Source organism: Gasterosteus aculeatus, chromosome 17 (genome assembly GCF_964276395.1).
Source record: "Gasterosteus aculeatus chromosome 17, fGasAcu3.hap1.1, whole genome shotgun sequence".
Classification (NCBI taxonomy): Eukaryota; Metazoa; Chordata; class Actinopteri; order Perciformes; family Gasterosteidae; genus Gasterosteus; species Gasterosteus aculeatus.
Window position 1 is genome coordinate 11,478,597 of NC_135705.1, and position 18,302 is coordinate 11,496,898.

The window sequence follows — 18,302 nt, forward strand, 5'->3', positions numbered from 1 at the left end:
TGAAGTGTCGTTTGTGTTGTACCAAGCACAAGAGAGTGTGTACAGTATAGGATGAAAAAAAAAGAAAAAATTGAAAAAAATATTGAAGCTTCTGGTGTTAAACCAAGAACTAGAGAGGTTATCACTGACTTTTATCTGAAGCGGGGGGCCTGTCCATGAGCTCACACACCTTTATCCAATCTGGAACATGGACGTACTGAACCAGCAGCCTGAAAGGCCTCCTTGCCCACGGTGGGGGATAAGTCATATGTATAATAAGTGTCTGGATCAATGAAAATGCTTTAACTTGAAATGACCCGCCTACCAACTCTAATCCATCTCCATGTTAGAGAAACTACGTCCGTTTGACATAAAACATAAATTGTCAACTGTCTTGCATAGACATGTTTTTGCCTTTGTGTGTATTTTAAGTGAAAGCACCCATGTAAGAATGGGAGGAGTATCCAGGGATCGTTAGCCAAAGTAGAGGATGACATGTTGTGTGCTGTAACTTTTGTGATCGTCGCAGGAATATGCTAGAACATTTCAAAGGGAGGAAAAAGCTGGTTTAGGGGCAGTGGTTGGAAATAATTCAACTGGTCAGTAGTCTATTTATTAATATTAATTACAACGCATCTCAAAGTCTGTCTACCTCACTGTAGCCCCCTAAAAACCTTGCTTTTTTCAATTTGTCATTGATTAATCTCTGCAAACATCTAACCAATAAGAACCCCCACCCCAACCCCTCTCAAAACATGTAGATGAAAACCACAGGGTCCCCTTGCTCTCAGGTTCAGATTGAGTTATTGACGGAGTGACTGATGGTAGCGGCTCTGGTAATGTGTGGTCAAAAGAAATGATTTGCTGTGCCCACATCTACGGCTTGCAGAGAAGTTGCGTTTTGAATTTTAGTGTTTGTATACTGGTATGTGTGAGAGTGTTTTCATATAAATATATGAGAGTAAGAAATCTCTATGTAAATACCTACCCAAATGTTGACCTTTATGATGTTTTGGACAGGTTCGCCGCTTCCAATGTTTTTCTCACTTTCCCTCTTCATTCTTTGTGTAGTTAAAGAGGAAAAATCCCCCCAACTTTGTAGTTTAATGGTTGTGCTTATGAATAACTGTTCATTTGTTATTTTTGCCTTTTGATGTTTATTTACTGTCATTTTCTTTTGTACAATAAATCATTTATTTAGCTTAAGGGATATGTTGTTTATTTCTGAAGGCTCTGATTAACCCACTACCTGCTCAGCGCCAAGCAGCGGACGAACGCATTCAGCAGCTGGAAAACAAAGTGGAGCATCTAGGCGCCAAAGGGACGGATATTTCCCTCAGGAGTTCGTTTCTACTATAAATGATTTAGCGAGCAGTAACTTACAAAAATAACTGGGGAACAGACCTTACAGCCCATTCAACTTTATTGACAATTTTAAAATGGTTAAAAACAAGCTGTGTTGCTTCTTGTTTTTCAATTGATCCGAATATCTAAACAGATTGATTCGCTGGAATTGGTTTATAAAATACTCACCTATTGTACTTGAGAGAATATAACCTCTACCCAGGTTGCCCTCGCACCTTGAGAGGTACATCCACACAATAAATCCCACACGCACTTAGTTGAGCCATCCTTATTCCTAGAATCAACAGTGACAGCCAGTGGAGGTGGCAGCAAGCAAATTCACCGCAAGGCTAATTGGTGAAAGAGAGCATTCAGAGGACAAAGGTTTAGTCTTGGGGTTACGGTCGCCATTATTTCCATGTCATATAAAATCCAGCCTGACCCAATTAATATGCCACCTGATAGAAGGGCCTCTCATCAACCTAATTTAGAGAATCAATTGGGGGCAAATGAGAGTGAGAACGAAGCTCTTTACGGATGCAAACAGACAAAGACCACCCAGTACAAGCTCGAGGAGACCGATGCCAGCAATGACATAAACCTTTTGAGAAATCCTCACTTGACATAAACAAACATTCACACAGTCCCCTGCCCCTCAAGTGCACCAATGCGGTACACATCATCCGTCATACCCACCCTACAAAGACAAAGGAAGACATTGACGGATGTTTTTAATTGTTTTGGTTCATAAGGAGTAGTTGTACAAGTTGGACGTGAAGTATTACAGGCTTCATAAGCTTTCAGACCATTAACAGAATGAACTCAGACCCAGCTTCATTAAATAATGAATACGCTGGGTGATGAAGGAATTTGCGCAAGTAAAAAACAGTACATTGCAATTGGAATATTGAAAATTGTACAAAGCCCAGAAGAAAGGCCTCACGGGGCTGGGAGGTTTTGGGAGGAGCTTTATGACTGTTATAGCTATAAAGTTAAGAAAGAAGGGGAATTGGGGGACGGCTCTCAACAGCTTCAATTGCTGGACAAAGTCATCAGTAACACCTTTTTGTCTGGCTCATTGACTGGCCGTTGTTTAGAGAGGGGAACTGTTCAGGGAAGATCACACGCACTCTTATGGGGTGAAATAATCTCACATGACAATAAAATAAACAGTGGGGACACAAGATTTGAGTCTCAATGAGTTGAAATAATCAACGAGGAATAATTGTGGACTTGTGTGTGGTTGATTATTTTAATCATTCAATTTGTTTAACTCATTATTTATGTTTATTTGCCTTCTTAAAGTGGAAATAACATAATTCCGTAATAAATACACCCATAACATTACACCTTTAAAAAGTATTTATTGTCACCAGCATCTCACTTAAGATGTATGATAATGGACGAACAGTATTTCCCACGTTCCCTGAGCTATTACTAAGTCATATATCCTCACTCCTCAACTGAGTTGTCATTCTAAACCTAAACAAATATCTTGAGTTTGTTGTTTCAACATAAGCTTTACTTTATTTAATGAATATCTTGACCTATTGACATTTTGTCTAGATTTATTTACCAGTTGATTTTCATATTAAGAGAAGGATTTGGATTTTGCTGGTGTGCTGTTTTTTTAACGTAATTTGATCAATTGTGTTGTAGTAAATGCTGTTATTAACTTCAGTTAACTTAGTACAACACAGCATAGTGTACAAAAACAAATGTTCCTTTGCATTTCTGCTCAAAGAAGAAAGTATCCTTTAGTGACCCTTCCCACACAATGGGAACCGTGTTCTGGCACCCGGGAAGCAGTTAGGGGTTAGGTGTCTTGCTCACCAGCCAAGGTTTTGAACCATCAACCCTGCGGTTACTGGTGCACCACCACCACTCCACGCACCCCTGTTACCCTAGAAATGCTATATTATAAATCCATATTATAACATATAAAATCATCTATTCCACTATGAACTCTGGAATTCATTCTACATTTCTACAACAGGCTACTTTGAGGAAATGTCAATGATGACGATCCATTCTCATTGTATTTTACCTGTAGTAAAGTCAGCAGTCATTTAATCAGTTTAGGTACAGTTCACTGTGTTGGTTGAGTGTCTTTGTCAATGACAGCTGTCACTATTTTTGTTTTCCCAGCGCTGGGGGCAACCATGGTGCACGGAGTAAAGAGGGTGGGCCGGGAACCGCAGGGTTGGTGGTTCGAACTCCGGCTCCTCCATGTCCCATGTTGAAGTGTCCCTGAGCCACACACCCAACCCCTAACTGCTCCCTGGGAGCCTTTACGGCAGCCCACTGCTCCCACTGTGTGGGATGTGTTAAATACAGAGAACAATTTCCTGTATGTGTATAATAATACTTGGCAATAGAAATGGCTCCTTCTTCATCTGGTTTGAAGCTGACAATTACTGCCATACATGGTGGTGCAGTCCGTCCAGCAGGGGCTGCACCGTCGAAACAGGTCGGAGGGCACCTGGGCACCGGATGACTGCACTTGAAGGGATACAACAATGGTCTTGATTATAATTGCATCCTTTTGGTGCTTTGCCATTTTTATGCGGTGGGGCATTTCCATGGAATGCAGCCAAATGTAAGTTTGAGGAGTGTTTCAATATGTGTCGTCGTCAAGAAAGATGGCCAACAATGCTCAGTAAACAGATTCATTTCAAAGTAATGGTGACACAAGTTTATTCAAGGTTTGATTCAAATTAAATCAGTCTGACATGAAAAAATAGAAAGAAATCTTCTTTGGTGTTTTAATGTGTAACCACAACTCATACCAAAAATACAGAAAAAACACCAACACTTTATCGATTTAAGAAATACTTGTATAATGAAAACATACAAACTAAAACACTTGAACGAAACTGTTGTGTGCTAAAGTGCTTTTTTAAAAGCAACAACAAAATGATGAATTGATCTCAATCTTGTAACTCTCTGTTTCTTTGTCTCAAGAGAGGGGGATATATCTAAAAGTGGATGGAATAATTGTATTTACGTTTATATGCAAACTATAAGCAGATATTTCCAACACCAAACATGATCTTAAGATATTGTAAAGTATTTCATGTAAAACCTCCAAAAGGTCAAAATGATGTTGAAATAAGAACAAATCTGACTGTAAACATTTTTGTGTACGCTCCCTCAAATAAGCAAAACATAAATCCCTCAATAAACTGTCTCAATTTGGGAGTACCGGAAAATTAAAAAATTTATTTTCTCTCTGCTTCGCACAGGTACAACGTGCTGATGAGGGAAAAAACACCAGCTTCTTCTCTACCAACACACAGCAATTTGCACATTCCATCCACTTATTTTGATCTCCTCACAGCAGTGTGTGATTACATGAAAGTTATCCAGACATCTCTCTCAGCCCGAGAGCCAAAAGAAAAGCTTTAGTCCCATGTGGTTGTCCTGCAGTCCTGGTAATAATCTTAAATCTGCATTGCATTTGGAACAAAATCTTCAATCTGTTGCTCGACTATAACTGCCTATTAAAACACAGAAATAAACCTGTGCAGTGTCGTAATGTTAGAGTTGTTGTTGGAAGAAAAAACGAACAAACGTAAAGATACAAAAGTTTTGGAAAATCTGCTAGTTTAATTAATTCTGAAATTTATTGGGATCATAGAATAAAAAATAAGAAGGTTATTCTATGACACGGCTGCACTCCGTATTCAACGGTGGTTGCGCTGGACGCAAAAAAAAAATCCAAGTCACTGGTCCGACCTGAAAAAGCACAACCCTCAACCAAGTCATTATAACCGTTTACACTTGTACTTTATGTACCTTCCATAATTCAGAAAAATACATTCTAATTTGGTTTATGTATAAGAGGAATTGTAAACGTTCTTCACAATTTTTACAATGTAGCATTTAGTATGTGTTTATATTCATTCAAATATTCTCTTTTCAATTCTTTCATGATGTAAACTACTTTGAGATTGCATATATGAACTGTGTAATATGAATACATTTTCAGCAGTCGGGTGACTTTAAACCTTCACACTCACTATAAGGATGAAGTGAGGATGAGTGAAATGAAAAGAGAGAGAATAAATGAAAAACGGAGGGAGAAGCAATCCTCCTTTGCATAATATTCATATTTTGTTCTTTTTCACAAGCCTTGCCGATTGAATACATTGCAGATTCAAGGATACAATACGATACAATATCATATATATCATAATACAATATGACAACAAAATCAACAATAACGAGTGGACAAAATATAGAACTAGGGACAGAGATGCCGGTTACAGTGCTGGCCAATAAAAAGGGGTTGTGGATTTCTTTGAGGCCTGAGCAGTCAGAGAAAGGCACTGTGGGGTCTCCATAGTTCACATGGCAAACTCTCAAACACCCACGGGGGGGTAACCCTCCCTCCCTCCATCCCCTGTCATGCCTTAACTGAGGCTAGTGTTGACACAGTGCTGGCCAATCTAATTTTGATTGTCAGGAGCAAGGAATGGTGATCCTCCCCCCGCCCCCTGAGATCATCAAGTTCATTTCTCTGGCCACATAGGGATTTTTTTTTTCTTTCACCCCCACCCCTCCATCTCCCCAACACTAGAACAATATTCAGCCGTTCCTGGGCCTCTCAGAGTGAGCTCACTGGAGTTAATCTCTCAGGCCTCTCTCCTCTCTATTGCTGCTTCTCTCCCACTTGCACTCTCTCCCTCTCTTTCTATTCAAAAAGCCATTTGAGGAACAGCTTGAATTAGTGACAGTTATTATTCAGACTAATGAGTAAAATCTCAAAGGCAACAACAGCATTCATAAACGTCGTCTTGCCAGGAGAGATTTATTAATAAGTGGGTGACGTATGTAATTTCTGGAATAAATATAAGGTATAAGGTAATGTAAGGTTTTAATTAATCGAGCACAACAGTGGTGACATAAATGGCATGTATCTGAGTGTGTGAAGTGTGAGGTATTTGGGAGGACAATCTGTGAAATGTCACGACGCCTTCATTGTTTTCCCGGATGTGTACCATCAGAAAAGACAGATGGCCCTCTGCACCTTTGTTTGTGAGTGTGTGTGTGTGTGTGTGTTTGCAGATGCGCTTGCACGTCTCAGAGGCCGAGGGAGTGGGGACGATCAAGTTATTTGACAACATTGTTTTACATTTGAATGCTTATCATGGCCCAAATTCAAATTGAATAGCACAATGCCAAATTTTTAATAACAAACAACAACCATTGTTAACATATTCAACAAAAACTTACCATATCTGTGAGATAACATTCATTCATGCCTTTTCCAAAAACTCATGTATTTCAACGCCTTCCATCATCGTTGATTTGAGTATGCATGAGTTATTGCAATAAAAGGCCACTTAATGTCTTTTGTATGGCGGAGAAAGACGGGGAAGCTGCAAAGTGACAAACTATGACATTTGGTGGAGGCCTCTGTCAATATAATCAAATTGAAGCAGTCGCAGACATTAAGACTGACATTCATTTTCTCAATGAATTCCCAGCCAATGAGATGCAGTGACAGACCAGCAGTGTGTGGCTTTGTGGTGTAATCAAAACTGAGTTGTGATAACAGGGAAGAAATTAGGGAACAGAAGATAAGTTGACATGAATGGATCAGTCAAGCTTGCTGAATAAAAACCTGCAGAGAATAATGGGGATGATCAATCACAAAGGTTTGTAACCCTTGCATGGAAGTATTTAAAGTGTGTGATTTAAATAATTGTCATACTAGCTATGCATAAAAATAAATAAACATTGTTAATTGATATTTGTTATCCTTAATGTACCTAAAATGTTGCTTAAAAAAAGTCCCTTAAATTAAACTTTGTAGCAACTTGAAATGCAGTATAACAAGTTGGCCATATGAGGGCACTACAACTAAACATCAAGTTAAAACATGCTAATCATGCCATCTCTGTGCCACAAGCGAAACATGTTATAATCAACAAAAAACTAACCGATTGGATGTGAAAGGATGCTTTGGAGGAAACAGCTGCAAAACATGAACATAAATAAAAAACATAAATCAGTCTAACAAACGGATTGTAATTATAAATGAACATCTATAATTCTCAACATATGTTGCTGTTGAAGTCGGTGTGCAGCAACAACAATAGTTTGTCATTCAGCTTTATATCATATTATATCCACAATTATTACATCGCTTTAAACACAAATGTTGAAAAATCCGACTTATGAAGTTAATAATGTGTTAATGTTGATAATGTTTGGGGAAAAAAACAAATGTAAACACTGAAAGCTTTTAATAGTAAACACTAAAACCTGTTTTCAAATCCTTTGAAGTTAAAAACATAATAAAGAAAAATAGCTCAAATCTGTGGTATTAACCAACTACCAGAAACAGCTTAATAGAACCTGTAAAGAAAGAATGCTGTGATTAAAAAAGAGGATAAATTGTACCTAACAATGGTTTTATAGTTTGACATGAATAATCATAAATTTAATAAGTTTACTGTCAGAAAATATGCTTTAAATACAAAACAATTATATCTCCATCAATACAACCCACCGTTAAAACATTTTCAAAGAATGCACTTGAGCTGCAGCGCACAACTGCAGCTTGTCAGAGGTAATCTTGACATTACAAAAAAAAGGTCGAAAGGTCAAAATTATTCCATCAGGGGTGTTGGGTTCACTAGGGAAAAAGTGACCAAACCAGAGAAAAACTAAGAAAAAAAACTAGATTCATACACACGTTCACCTTGGTCCAAAAAAAATTACACAAAGCTCCTTTGTGATTAAAGAAATGCATATTTAAAGACTGGAGAAAGGCTGACATTTGAAAAGGGGGTAGGGTCTGTTTGGCGTAGGTGCATGATTTGCAAGCTGTCAGATGACGGCCTTGAGGATGAAGAGCAGTGGGCCCCCATTCTCTGTCCAGTGCTTGGTGCTCCCAGCCCCCTCAACGCCTCTCCATACCCCCATGGGAGGAGGTCTGTTGCGCTGCGGCCACACTAAATCAACACCGTCCTAATGAGGTGTCACACTTGACCCCCAGCAGCCTCAGCCCCTCACATGTGTGTCAGAGCCACAATGAGCGGCCCTCCATCTCCAGCGCCCGGCTGACACATTTTGATTCATGAGAGAGCCTGGGCCCTGTCAGGTCAAAATTACCCCTATCAAAATGCCACCATCAACACATTCATCAACCCTACCTCTGAATCCGCCCTTATACAATTCCTCTCCAAAAATCAACAACACTTCATTGCTTGTGCTGTACATGCGCCCCTCCCTCTGACTCCCTAAAAGCACACAGACCTCTAAACGCTATGCATGTTCTCTCTGACGACCTCTTATTGTGGTGAGAAATGATACCCCTGCCTGCCATTGGTCGGGGCTCTAGCATTGTGCACCCAAAGGCTCTCTGGGCGATGAACTCTGTGTCCCCCAGGTGTTGGTAACCTTGTCCTGACCTACCGACCTAAAACACTCCTCCGGTGAACAGGTAATAACGAACCTGAGAATGAAATCTCCCCACTAAGTCAAAGTACGGTGAGAGGCGAAGGGAGCTTACTCATAGCGGGAGGTGAGACACATTATCTTCACATTTGGTGGTGCATACGTTCCATTGGCCCAATACACCATGAGAAAGGTAGAACTCATACAATTGTGGTCAAAAACACATCCTAGTCCTCACAGCGCACATGCGACCATCCCGGTGATGATGGACTGCGGTATCCGCTCTTCTTCCTCTGGAGATCAGACTTTCTTCATCCTGCTAGCCTGCATCCGCAGGGTGACATCATCTCCTGCCTAATCCTCTCGACCCGACGGCGGCAGTTGCTCCTCCAGAATCAAACCCGCAGGATAAATGTCAACTACCAAACCAGCTTTATAAATAAATAATCAAAAGTGTTCCAACCCTCAACCCTTAACATTTTTGTACAACACTTTATAAGCTAGGACACAGCCGCCCCTCGCAGATGAGATCATTTGCTGTCAGCTGCCACTCAACTTTGCCCACTGAGGCAGCCATCTGCTCCGTAAACCTTCCCCTGAGAGACAAGCGCAGTCCAGTGTGACCAGTACACCTGTCAACTGCCTTGTCTGGTCTTGAGCCTTTACAAATGCCCATGATCTCGTTGTCATTATTATGCAAAACAAGGATGTCACTATTTATTACTAAAACTATTAAATATCTGGATGGATTTGTGCCACAGTGTCCAAATTGATTAGGCGCGCTTCTATGGTGATCCATCAGTCATCGCAATATTAAGTCAGGGTCACAAACGCACACAGTTTTATTGCTGCAGTTTAAAACAATAAGAAATGTATGTTCACAACATACGATAATGTGACAATAATATCTATTGTTACATGTTACAATATGTCTCTAATAAGGCTATATGACGTTATGGGTTGTAAACCCGAGTTCATGCAAAGTATTCATAAAAAGTAATAAAACTGTAAGCTGTCACGACCCAACACCCGTAACGGTAATACAGCAATGCAAAGGTCTCCGGTGCCTCATTTGTGTCCAGACACAAGTACTGGTAGGTAATTGTAATGGCATGAGAGGCTTTTGAATGTTATGGTGTTTTAAACACAGAAAGCCTTGATTTGTGGCCATGTTACTTGGGAATAAGAACAGACCTCGCAGTTAACCGAAATGAGATATCTTTTGTTTTTATGTGTTGCGTATTTGAGCATATGTCTGATGGTAATTGCTATCAACTAATTTCCAAACAAAACTATTGCAGAAAAATGCATGGTACAACTTTTTAGCTGAAACCAGCATCTCACGAATTCCTTCCAGTTGGTCACTCAAACCACAAAAAAGTAACTTACCGTTTTGCAATAGTTTTCACACTATGGAGGCTGAAATTTGGCATAGGGGGGTTAATTTAAGTAAAGGCTAGAACCATGGATGCATGGCTCTAGCAGGTGGCAGCTTTTGCAAATTCATGCACATTTGTCCAATGAATCATATTCATTTGATTTGTGGCTGGAGGCCTAAAAAATAATATAAATTGTTAAAATGTGAAATCCCTAAAATCCCTAAAAGGGCACCTATCTGTTCCTGTTTAATGAGGTTATGCAATAGTAAAACACATTACGGCTGCAGAATCCTAGAAGCCTTATCACAACATTTTTCGCTTGAAAAACTTTATTTTCTGGGTCATGTATATTCTTTCCAATCCATCTATAACAATATGAATCATACCATTGGTTTTCAGTTCATTACCCTCATCTATCTACAAGCTTCATGTTTCCTGGTCTTTTATTCTGCCACGAGCTGCCAGCAGGGCTGCAGTAATAATTATTATCCTACACAATGATTCAACAGTAGTCCCCATCAACTAAAACCTGAATCCGCCAGTGGTCCAAAAGGCTTCTGTGAAACTTGTTATGTTCTCAACCTCAGATGTAGCGTGACTCCTCCTCTCTGAGTAGTTAAGCTGCGTGTTTACTAAATGCTCTGACAGATAAGCGTGACTTGGAGTGACACATTGTGACTGAAAGCTTCTGATTTTGAGGAGTTAAGTCAGTAGGTATTTGTCAATTTGAAAATAATGCATCAGATTCAAACAGAAACCTAATCAAATTAACGTTTGTCCTGTTACATTGTTTAAACTGGTCTGGCAGAGCTCGTCTGAGTTCTGTGCCATTCCCAATGTATTGAAATGCTTTCACACCACAGCTGAAGACCTAGAAACAAGCTGATCAGACACCCTTCTGTTTTTGATATGCACAGCAACATCCTGTTTTGGCTTTATTGTTTTGCAATCATGCAACATATGAAAATTACATTTACTTCCTTAAAGTTATGCATTATAAAAATGTCACATAGACTTAGCAACATAAGGCTTGTCCTTCTAATATGCCTAACCTATAGAGGAGCCTATAGCCTATGGAGAAGGGCAGATGTTAAGAGGAAAAATGTATATTTTAATGTTCAGCAAAGGATAGTGTAACCCTTAAATGAAAACATGAGAAATTAATATAAACATCCTCTAATTCTTGTAAAGCATTCAGCTAAGTAGTGGTAGAGATTGACTTTAAAAAATAGTATACAAAGTAAACATAGTACTCAAAATGTTATGCTTGCAAAAGGCCATACACTAATTACTATGACTGTTGATTCCCTAAATGTGACTTATAATAACTTTAATAACCCTATTTATAAAGAACTTTTTAAAAACAGAGTGTACAAAATGCTTTGACAGACAAAGCAGCAAAAGCAAGTCAATAATAAAAACATCTGAAAGCTCAGCTCAGAAAACAGTGAGGCCCAACCAGGCCAGATAAATGGAGGTAAAACAGTATAATAGATGAAATACAAACCAGTAGATAATATAAAAAATAAACACAATTAATTGAAAAAGAAGGATTTAAAAGAGAGATTGCTTATCTCCTCAGGCAGGTCATTTCAAAGCCAACAGGCCGTGATGGCAAAAGCTTTAGTCTTCAGCCTTGACTTTTGAGCAGCCAGAGTGTGTAGGATATACACATATACCGGAGGATAAAGGGCTTAGTGAAATGTCCCAAATGATATCACCATCTACGTCTTTCAGCGCTGTTACTCAGTCAGCATATTAGGGACGAATAAATTAAAGTAACATTGAAAGAGATACTACTAGATAAAACTACCTATTCAGGGCTGAAGTGTTATTTTGAACCCATACACATAAACTATTACCACCAGTACTACCCATACTACCTCTGTGACCACTGCAGACACATAATACACCTTAGCAACCACCAAACACTCCCAAGTAACCACCCAGAATCCTCACAGCAATCATCAAAAATCCCCAAAATGTACTTTCTGCTAACAATCCCAAAACGCAATGTACCACCTGGGCTGTTTCATGACTTGACAGCTGTTGGTGATGATGCAAATAAAGGGAATAACAAACAGTCCTAAATCTCAATTTATCGCTCACTATTGTGTCAAGTATAACATAGTGAATAGCGAATGAGTGACACAGGACACTGCCTTAGTAACCACCCAGTGAAACCGTAGCAACCCCACCAAAGATCTTAGCAACCGGTTAACAGACTCTACTGAAGTCTTGGCAACCCCTTAATAACATGGTAGCCACTACCTATAAATATGTAAAATCACAATGTAGCCGCGCCTTAGAAATCATCTAGAATGTGTACTTGACTACTCAGGCTCTGAAACCTTCTGAGTTCGGTCCTACAATTTTTATGCTCAGATTAACATTTATGCAACCTCTGACCTATTATATTTCCTTTTGGGTGGTATTGGCATTTGGCTGTTAAAAATGCATTATGCGTTTTGTATGTAAATGAAAGAGGAATCAGAGATTTTGTGAATGTCAAAAGTTGGTTAAAATTGTGACGTTTTTTTTTAACAAGGAAAGGTTGTGAGCCCCTAATCAATTAAAATGACTCATGAACTAAGCATGTGCAATCTTTGAGTTAAAGGAACTTTTGATTTAGTTAAACAGCTAAAACAAGAACCTTTCACACCCAAACAATGGAATCCTTTTCTGCGATTTAGCACCCAACAAGTGAGGAGCAAATTGTACGTGGGTGTAGTGAGTGTGTGTTTGTGGTTGTGTGTATACACGTGCGCACAAATGTGCATGTGACCTCCCCCTGTGTCTAACAATCATCCTGACGCATACCACCCTTTCTCTCCCCAAATAAAAACAGAGCAAAAGAAAAAGCGGAATTATGCAGTGTTGAAGTACTTTACGAGATCCTCCTCTCAACAGAAAAAGGACAAAGTATCCATGGGAATCTTAGCACGTTAGGGAGGCCTTTTTCCCTTCCTCTCATCCGCTCTCCCCCGCTGCACCCATGGACCAATGCAATTGTTTATTTTCTCCTATTGAGGCGGCTCCATTCACTGGCTCTCGCATTTACTCTGCTCAATTGGAGTGAGACAGCACTTATTCCAGGGGAGGAATGTAGCGTTCCACTGACGGAGCAGCAAGAATGCAGAAGAAATAATTCAAGCTTTTTAAAGGAAAAAAGGTACAGCTGAGCATGATGGAGAATGACGTCATACCGAACAATGCAGGATGGACGGGATTTTTTAGACATGATGGGTATGGCCACAAATCACCTTGGCAGTACAAAGCAAAAGGAGTGTTTGAATAACGCACAATGCTATAAAATGGAGCAGGGATCCTTTAAGGAGGTCATTAATTCGCTGTGCTTTCTTAACTGAAACTCTCCTGCAGAACAATGAAGCATTCTCCGGGCTGTTGTAAGATGTGGCCTGTCCTCCAACCTTTCTGCTACAGCACAATAGCTGCGAGCCGGACCGAGGAGTTCATTTCTCCTGAATCTATTCTGTCTTTAAAAGGCAGTCATAATGACGGTTTCCTTTCTGAGACAATGAGGGCCTGCTCTGTCCTGTCAATCTCTGTTATCTTCCATCGGGTGAAACGTCTAGCCGTGAGCCACGAGTTGCACGTTGTAACCAGTTCCTCAAAGACATGCTGCAGGAAATAGTGTCGAGCAGTTTCGGGTTGCACGGGGTTGGTTTCCTTTTAGAGGGTTGTGGGTTTTTACAGCACAACCATTCGATTCTAAGATAGCCCAAAGGGGCATTAGTATGCCTAGTATATTCGCATCACTTCAGATAATAAAACAATGTATTATTGAAGAAAAAGAAGAAACTTTAGGAAATGCAACAGAAGAGGGATCCCTCTTCATGCAATACATGCATTGTGTAATAATAGATAAAAATACCAATAGCATAATAGTGAAATTAGGGTATGTGATATTGGCTTGCATCAGTTATCAGTTAGATAAATAATCCCAGAATCACTGTGCCCAACATAAAGTGATATGATATCCAGATATTGGCAACAATCACACTTTATCAGTGAGACTCTAAACTAAACTAAAACCGCTGAGACTGGCCTCTACAAGCAATCTGTAATACAGTAGATGAAGTTGAAATCAAGAAAGACTGGCAAAAGTGACTAAAAAGGACTGAGCAGATTAAATCCAGTCTGTTTCAATAAAGACTGTTTGGCTGTTTGTCAGCTCTCATGAGGTCAATGACAGGTGAATGTTGTTGAAAAAGAATTCAGTCAAGTCAGTCAAAGGAATACAGATCTGAGAAGTGAGAAGCACAGAGGCAAATAGAAACACATCTTTCTCTGTGGTTTTTACAGGTGGCAGCATGACTAATGCACTGTGCCAAGACAACAGTTTCACTCTATAACCCGCCTGCGTTCTCTCAGGATGGACGCCTACAATGATTATCAGCCTGATAATTACAGTTACTATGAGAACTATGGGTTTTTTAACGACACAGTGTGTCCTGGCTCACACCTGCATGGCTTCAACATATTTGTGTCCATTCTGTACTTCCTAATTTTTTTCACAGGCTTTCTGGGCAACCTCTTTGTGATCTCGGTGGTGGGCAGAAAAGGGAGGAGCCGTGGGCGTCTGGTGGACACATTTATTATCAACCTAGCCCTGGCCGACCTCGTCTTCGTCCTCACGCTTCCTCTTTGGGCCATTTCGACCAGCCAGGGCGGCAACTGGGACTTTGGGCCAACTGGGCCCCTCCTGTGTAAACTAAGCAGTTACATCATAGCTGTAAACCGCTTCTCCAACATATTCTTTCTCACCTGCATGAGTGTTGATCGCTACCTGGCTGTAGTGAAGGTGTTGGACTCAAGGAACCTCAGGAACAGACGGTGCATCCACACCACTTGTGCCGCTGTGTGGTTTGGCTCCCTGGTCCTTGGCATCCCATCCCTGGTGTACCGCACAGTTGAGCAGGTCGGCGATGGACTTGCATGCATAGAGAATGGCAGCTCACCCCTTTTTCTCGGCCTGAGCCTCACCACGATGTTACTCACCTTTTTCCTCCCGGTGCTGATCCTCATGCTCTGTTACGGGACCATTGCTGTGCATCTCAATCGCCACTGTGCAGCAAATGCAGCAAATCCCAGAGCTAAAGCGCGCCGCAGACACTCCCTCAAGATGGTCCTCTGCATCGTAGTGGCCTTTGTGGTCTCCTGGCTCCCCTTCAACGTCTTCAAGGTCGTCATCATTGGCTCGGAGCTCGCAAACGTTAACCTGAGTTGTGATGCTAAGTCGTGGCACAGAAACGGGCTCCTCGTCTCGAGCTGCCTGGCGTTCGTCAACAGCTGTGTGAATCCAGTCATTTACTTCTTCCTCGATCATCACTTCAGGAGAAAGGCCGAGATCCTGTTCAAAGCCTTCACAGGGAGGCCAAAGTTACTGCAGAACTACAATTCTTCAGCCTCATTCACCGACGCTGGGACTTCAGATAGCTATGCAACAACAGAGAGAAGAAGTCAGCTGCAGATGTGTGAGTAAGAGGAGAATATTTGGAAAGTTATTCTACTATTATTAAGAAGTAATGTGAAAAATGGTCATGCTCTTCTTGATAACAGGGCACAATGTTTTTCTCAAAGCATGGTTAAATATGTTAATGTTAATAAGTTTACCCACATAGTGAACAATTTGTTTCAGTTAGTATGATAATGTAATTTACTTCGTCAAATATGTATTTTCAAATGTTCTACATTCAATAAACATGCTGTTCATAGGGTTAAAGATTATAATATAGTCCAATAGTGTTAATAGAGTATCCAGTTTTTTTTATTTTGTTTGTTTGAAGGAAGCCCCTAAAAAAACTGCTGCATTAATCGTGTGCACTTGTGTCAATCTAGAGGTGTAAATATGATTTAAAACAGAATTATTGCCTTTTTTATTTTTTATTATTTTAAGATAGAACGAGTGGGGAGAGAGAGAAAAGAGAGAGCGAGGATTTGATTGTATTATTGTAAAATGTTTGGTCCTAGGCTTTTATTGAAGACACACATATATGATGCTGTGATAAACTTGCAAAAATAAAACTGATTTATAAATAAAACTGTTTTTGTGACTTAAAACGAACTCTTGAATCAAACAGATGTTTGCAAAGAAATCTTAATTAATAATAACAGAATCTAAGAGTATTATTTAATAGGTTTAAGAGAGAGAAACACTTCAAAAGTTGATGTCAAGCTTTTCCATAATTACAATGAAGAAACCAAAAATGTGTACCTGTAAATTATTACTGTGTTATTGCAAAAGAAAAAGTGCAAAGTCTGGTCCGAATGGTGTAGCCCATCATGCGTTGGCACTCCCAACGACGTGGTGAGTACATCATGCAGCAGCTGGCTGTCTTACTGCATTCATAGCATATGAAATCTTGCGTGGAGATGCTGCTCATAAATCCTGACATGTTCAGCCAATACCATTGTGTTCTTAACTAGAATATTCAATTTTAACATTGGCATTTTTCAGGTTTGGGCCATTTTAGTCAAGTTTAAGCAGAATTTTAAAAATATACAAACATGTTGGGGCTCGGCAACATTATTATGTTATATTTTTAAATTTCCTGTCAGCTATAATTGATTGTAAATTGCATTTCTAAACTCAAAGCAATGAAATCATTTAAAATAATTATCTATTGTATCTGTTGCAACAGCAGTTTTGTCTGTTTGTGCAATTTGATATAATAAATGCAGAGAATTAAACACTTTATGCAGTGCTTCAATGTCGTAATGCACATTGGTAATGTACAAGTGCCTAGTTTTAGTGATTTAGTTGTATATTTTTTTGATATTATAAATAGAATCAATGTGTTCTCTGAAGCTTAAAAAACATTCAGGTTCATCTTGTCCCTGAAGTATATCAGTAAATGTTTCACTTTGTTCAATTTGTTTGTGGTTGCACACTGGTAACACAGTGTTAAGGTACTTTATGTTTTTCTGCTTTCACGTTTCAGTTTATCATAAAAATAGATTTTAAAAGGGTGTCATGAGAAACACACGATACCTTTTCATATAAGGAAATACTAAACTTGAAACCTAAAACTAACCACTTCATTCGACTGCAACAGGAAGCAGAAGCTGGAGTGTAGTATGTTATAATAACATGTATTCAGAAAGTTCTTCAAAAGATGCAAAGCAATAATAAAAATAATAGCAAATTAACACAGATGAAGCCAAGATTCTTCATCTGAGAGGTCTCTGCAGAGGAGGAATGGTAACCTCACTGAGGAGTGATGAATACATGTAACACCTTTTTAAATAGTACTTAAATCAGGTAAAGTAATAGTTTAAAGTGTTTACACAACTACTATCATCTTCAGCGCTTTGCTATTTTTCATTCTGAATAATGTTACCCAGTAGCAACAATTTAAGTTTAAAGGAATTTGTTTTCAGCTTTATTTTATATTCATGGCAAATGTGTGTACTTTATCTAGCCGTCAAGGATTTGTTTGTGTTAATTTTATGGTTGAACATGTTAATAGAGTTCCTCTTTAACATGAGGACAGAGCCGTTCACAGCCGATGCATGCAACCGCGATGGGTTTATATCTATAACGATAAGTCAAGTGGACCTCTTTACAAATATATTCTTTACGATTGTAATGTTAAAGGTCAAAACAAGCCATGAAAGAATTCATCGCAAAATACTTAAAAACCTTTTGATGAACTGAATGACTTATTCTGTTAGTCTGGCACACATAAAATGAAAGGTGTGACCTTGGCACCCTAGTCTCATCAGTATTTTTGAGTCAGTGTCTGAAGTGTTTGAGGTCTGTGAGATTACAAACTGCCAATGTTCCCACAGTGCTGTTGCAATTCTCTTTCAGTGGTTATCAGTGACTCATCACAATGTGCATATTGCTCTTTATGTGAACTTGCCTTCAACTTCTCAAATGAGTATTCTAACTGTTAATCATAAACTTCAAATAGATATAAGGAAAATAAGTCCACCAACATGCGGAAGGTTCACACAGTAATAATGTCAATTCTGCGACACCTGGGTCAGGTGATTGATCACGGTTTCCTTGTTCCCTACAATGCTGAATCTATCTGAGTGATCTACACTTTATGGACATAGTCAGTTGACTGAGAAAATATCATGCTGATGATATCTGAATTAAGGAGGTCTTGTTCTCTAACTAGGGCCACTGTGCAGGATTTAACATGTAGAGAGAAAAGA

At 39.4% G+C, this 18,302-nt stretch overlaps 1 protein-coding gene across 1 annotated transcript; it reads left to right on the plus strand.

Annotated features, from left to right (window-relative positions):
* The first annotated feature begins 3,854 nt into the window (after nucleotides 1-3,854).
* Nucleotides 3,855-17,894, plus strand: gpr25 (G protein-coupled receptor 25). Its single transcript, XM_078092189.1, has one exon. It carries the CDS (start codon nucleotides 14,509-14,511, stop codon nucleotides 15,616-15,618), a length of 1,110 nt encoding a protein of 369 aa, XP_077948315.1. The 5' UTR covers nucleotides 3,855-14,508; the 3' UTR covers nucleotides 15,619-17,894.
* Nucleotides 17,895-18,302: the final 408 nt, after the last annotated feature.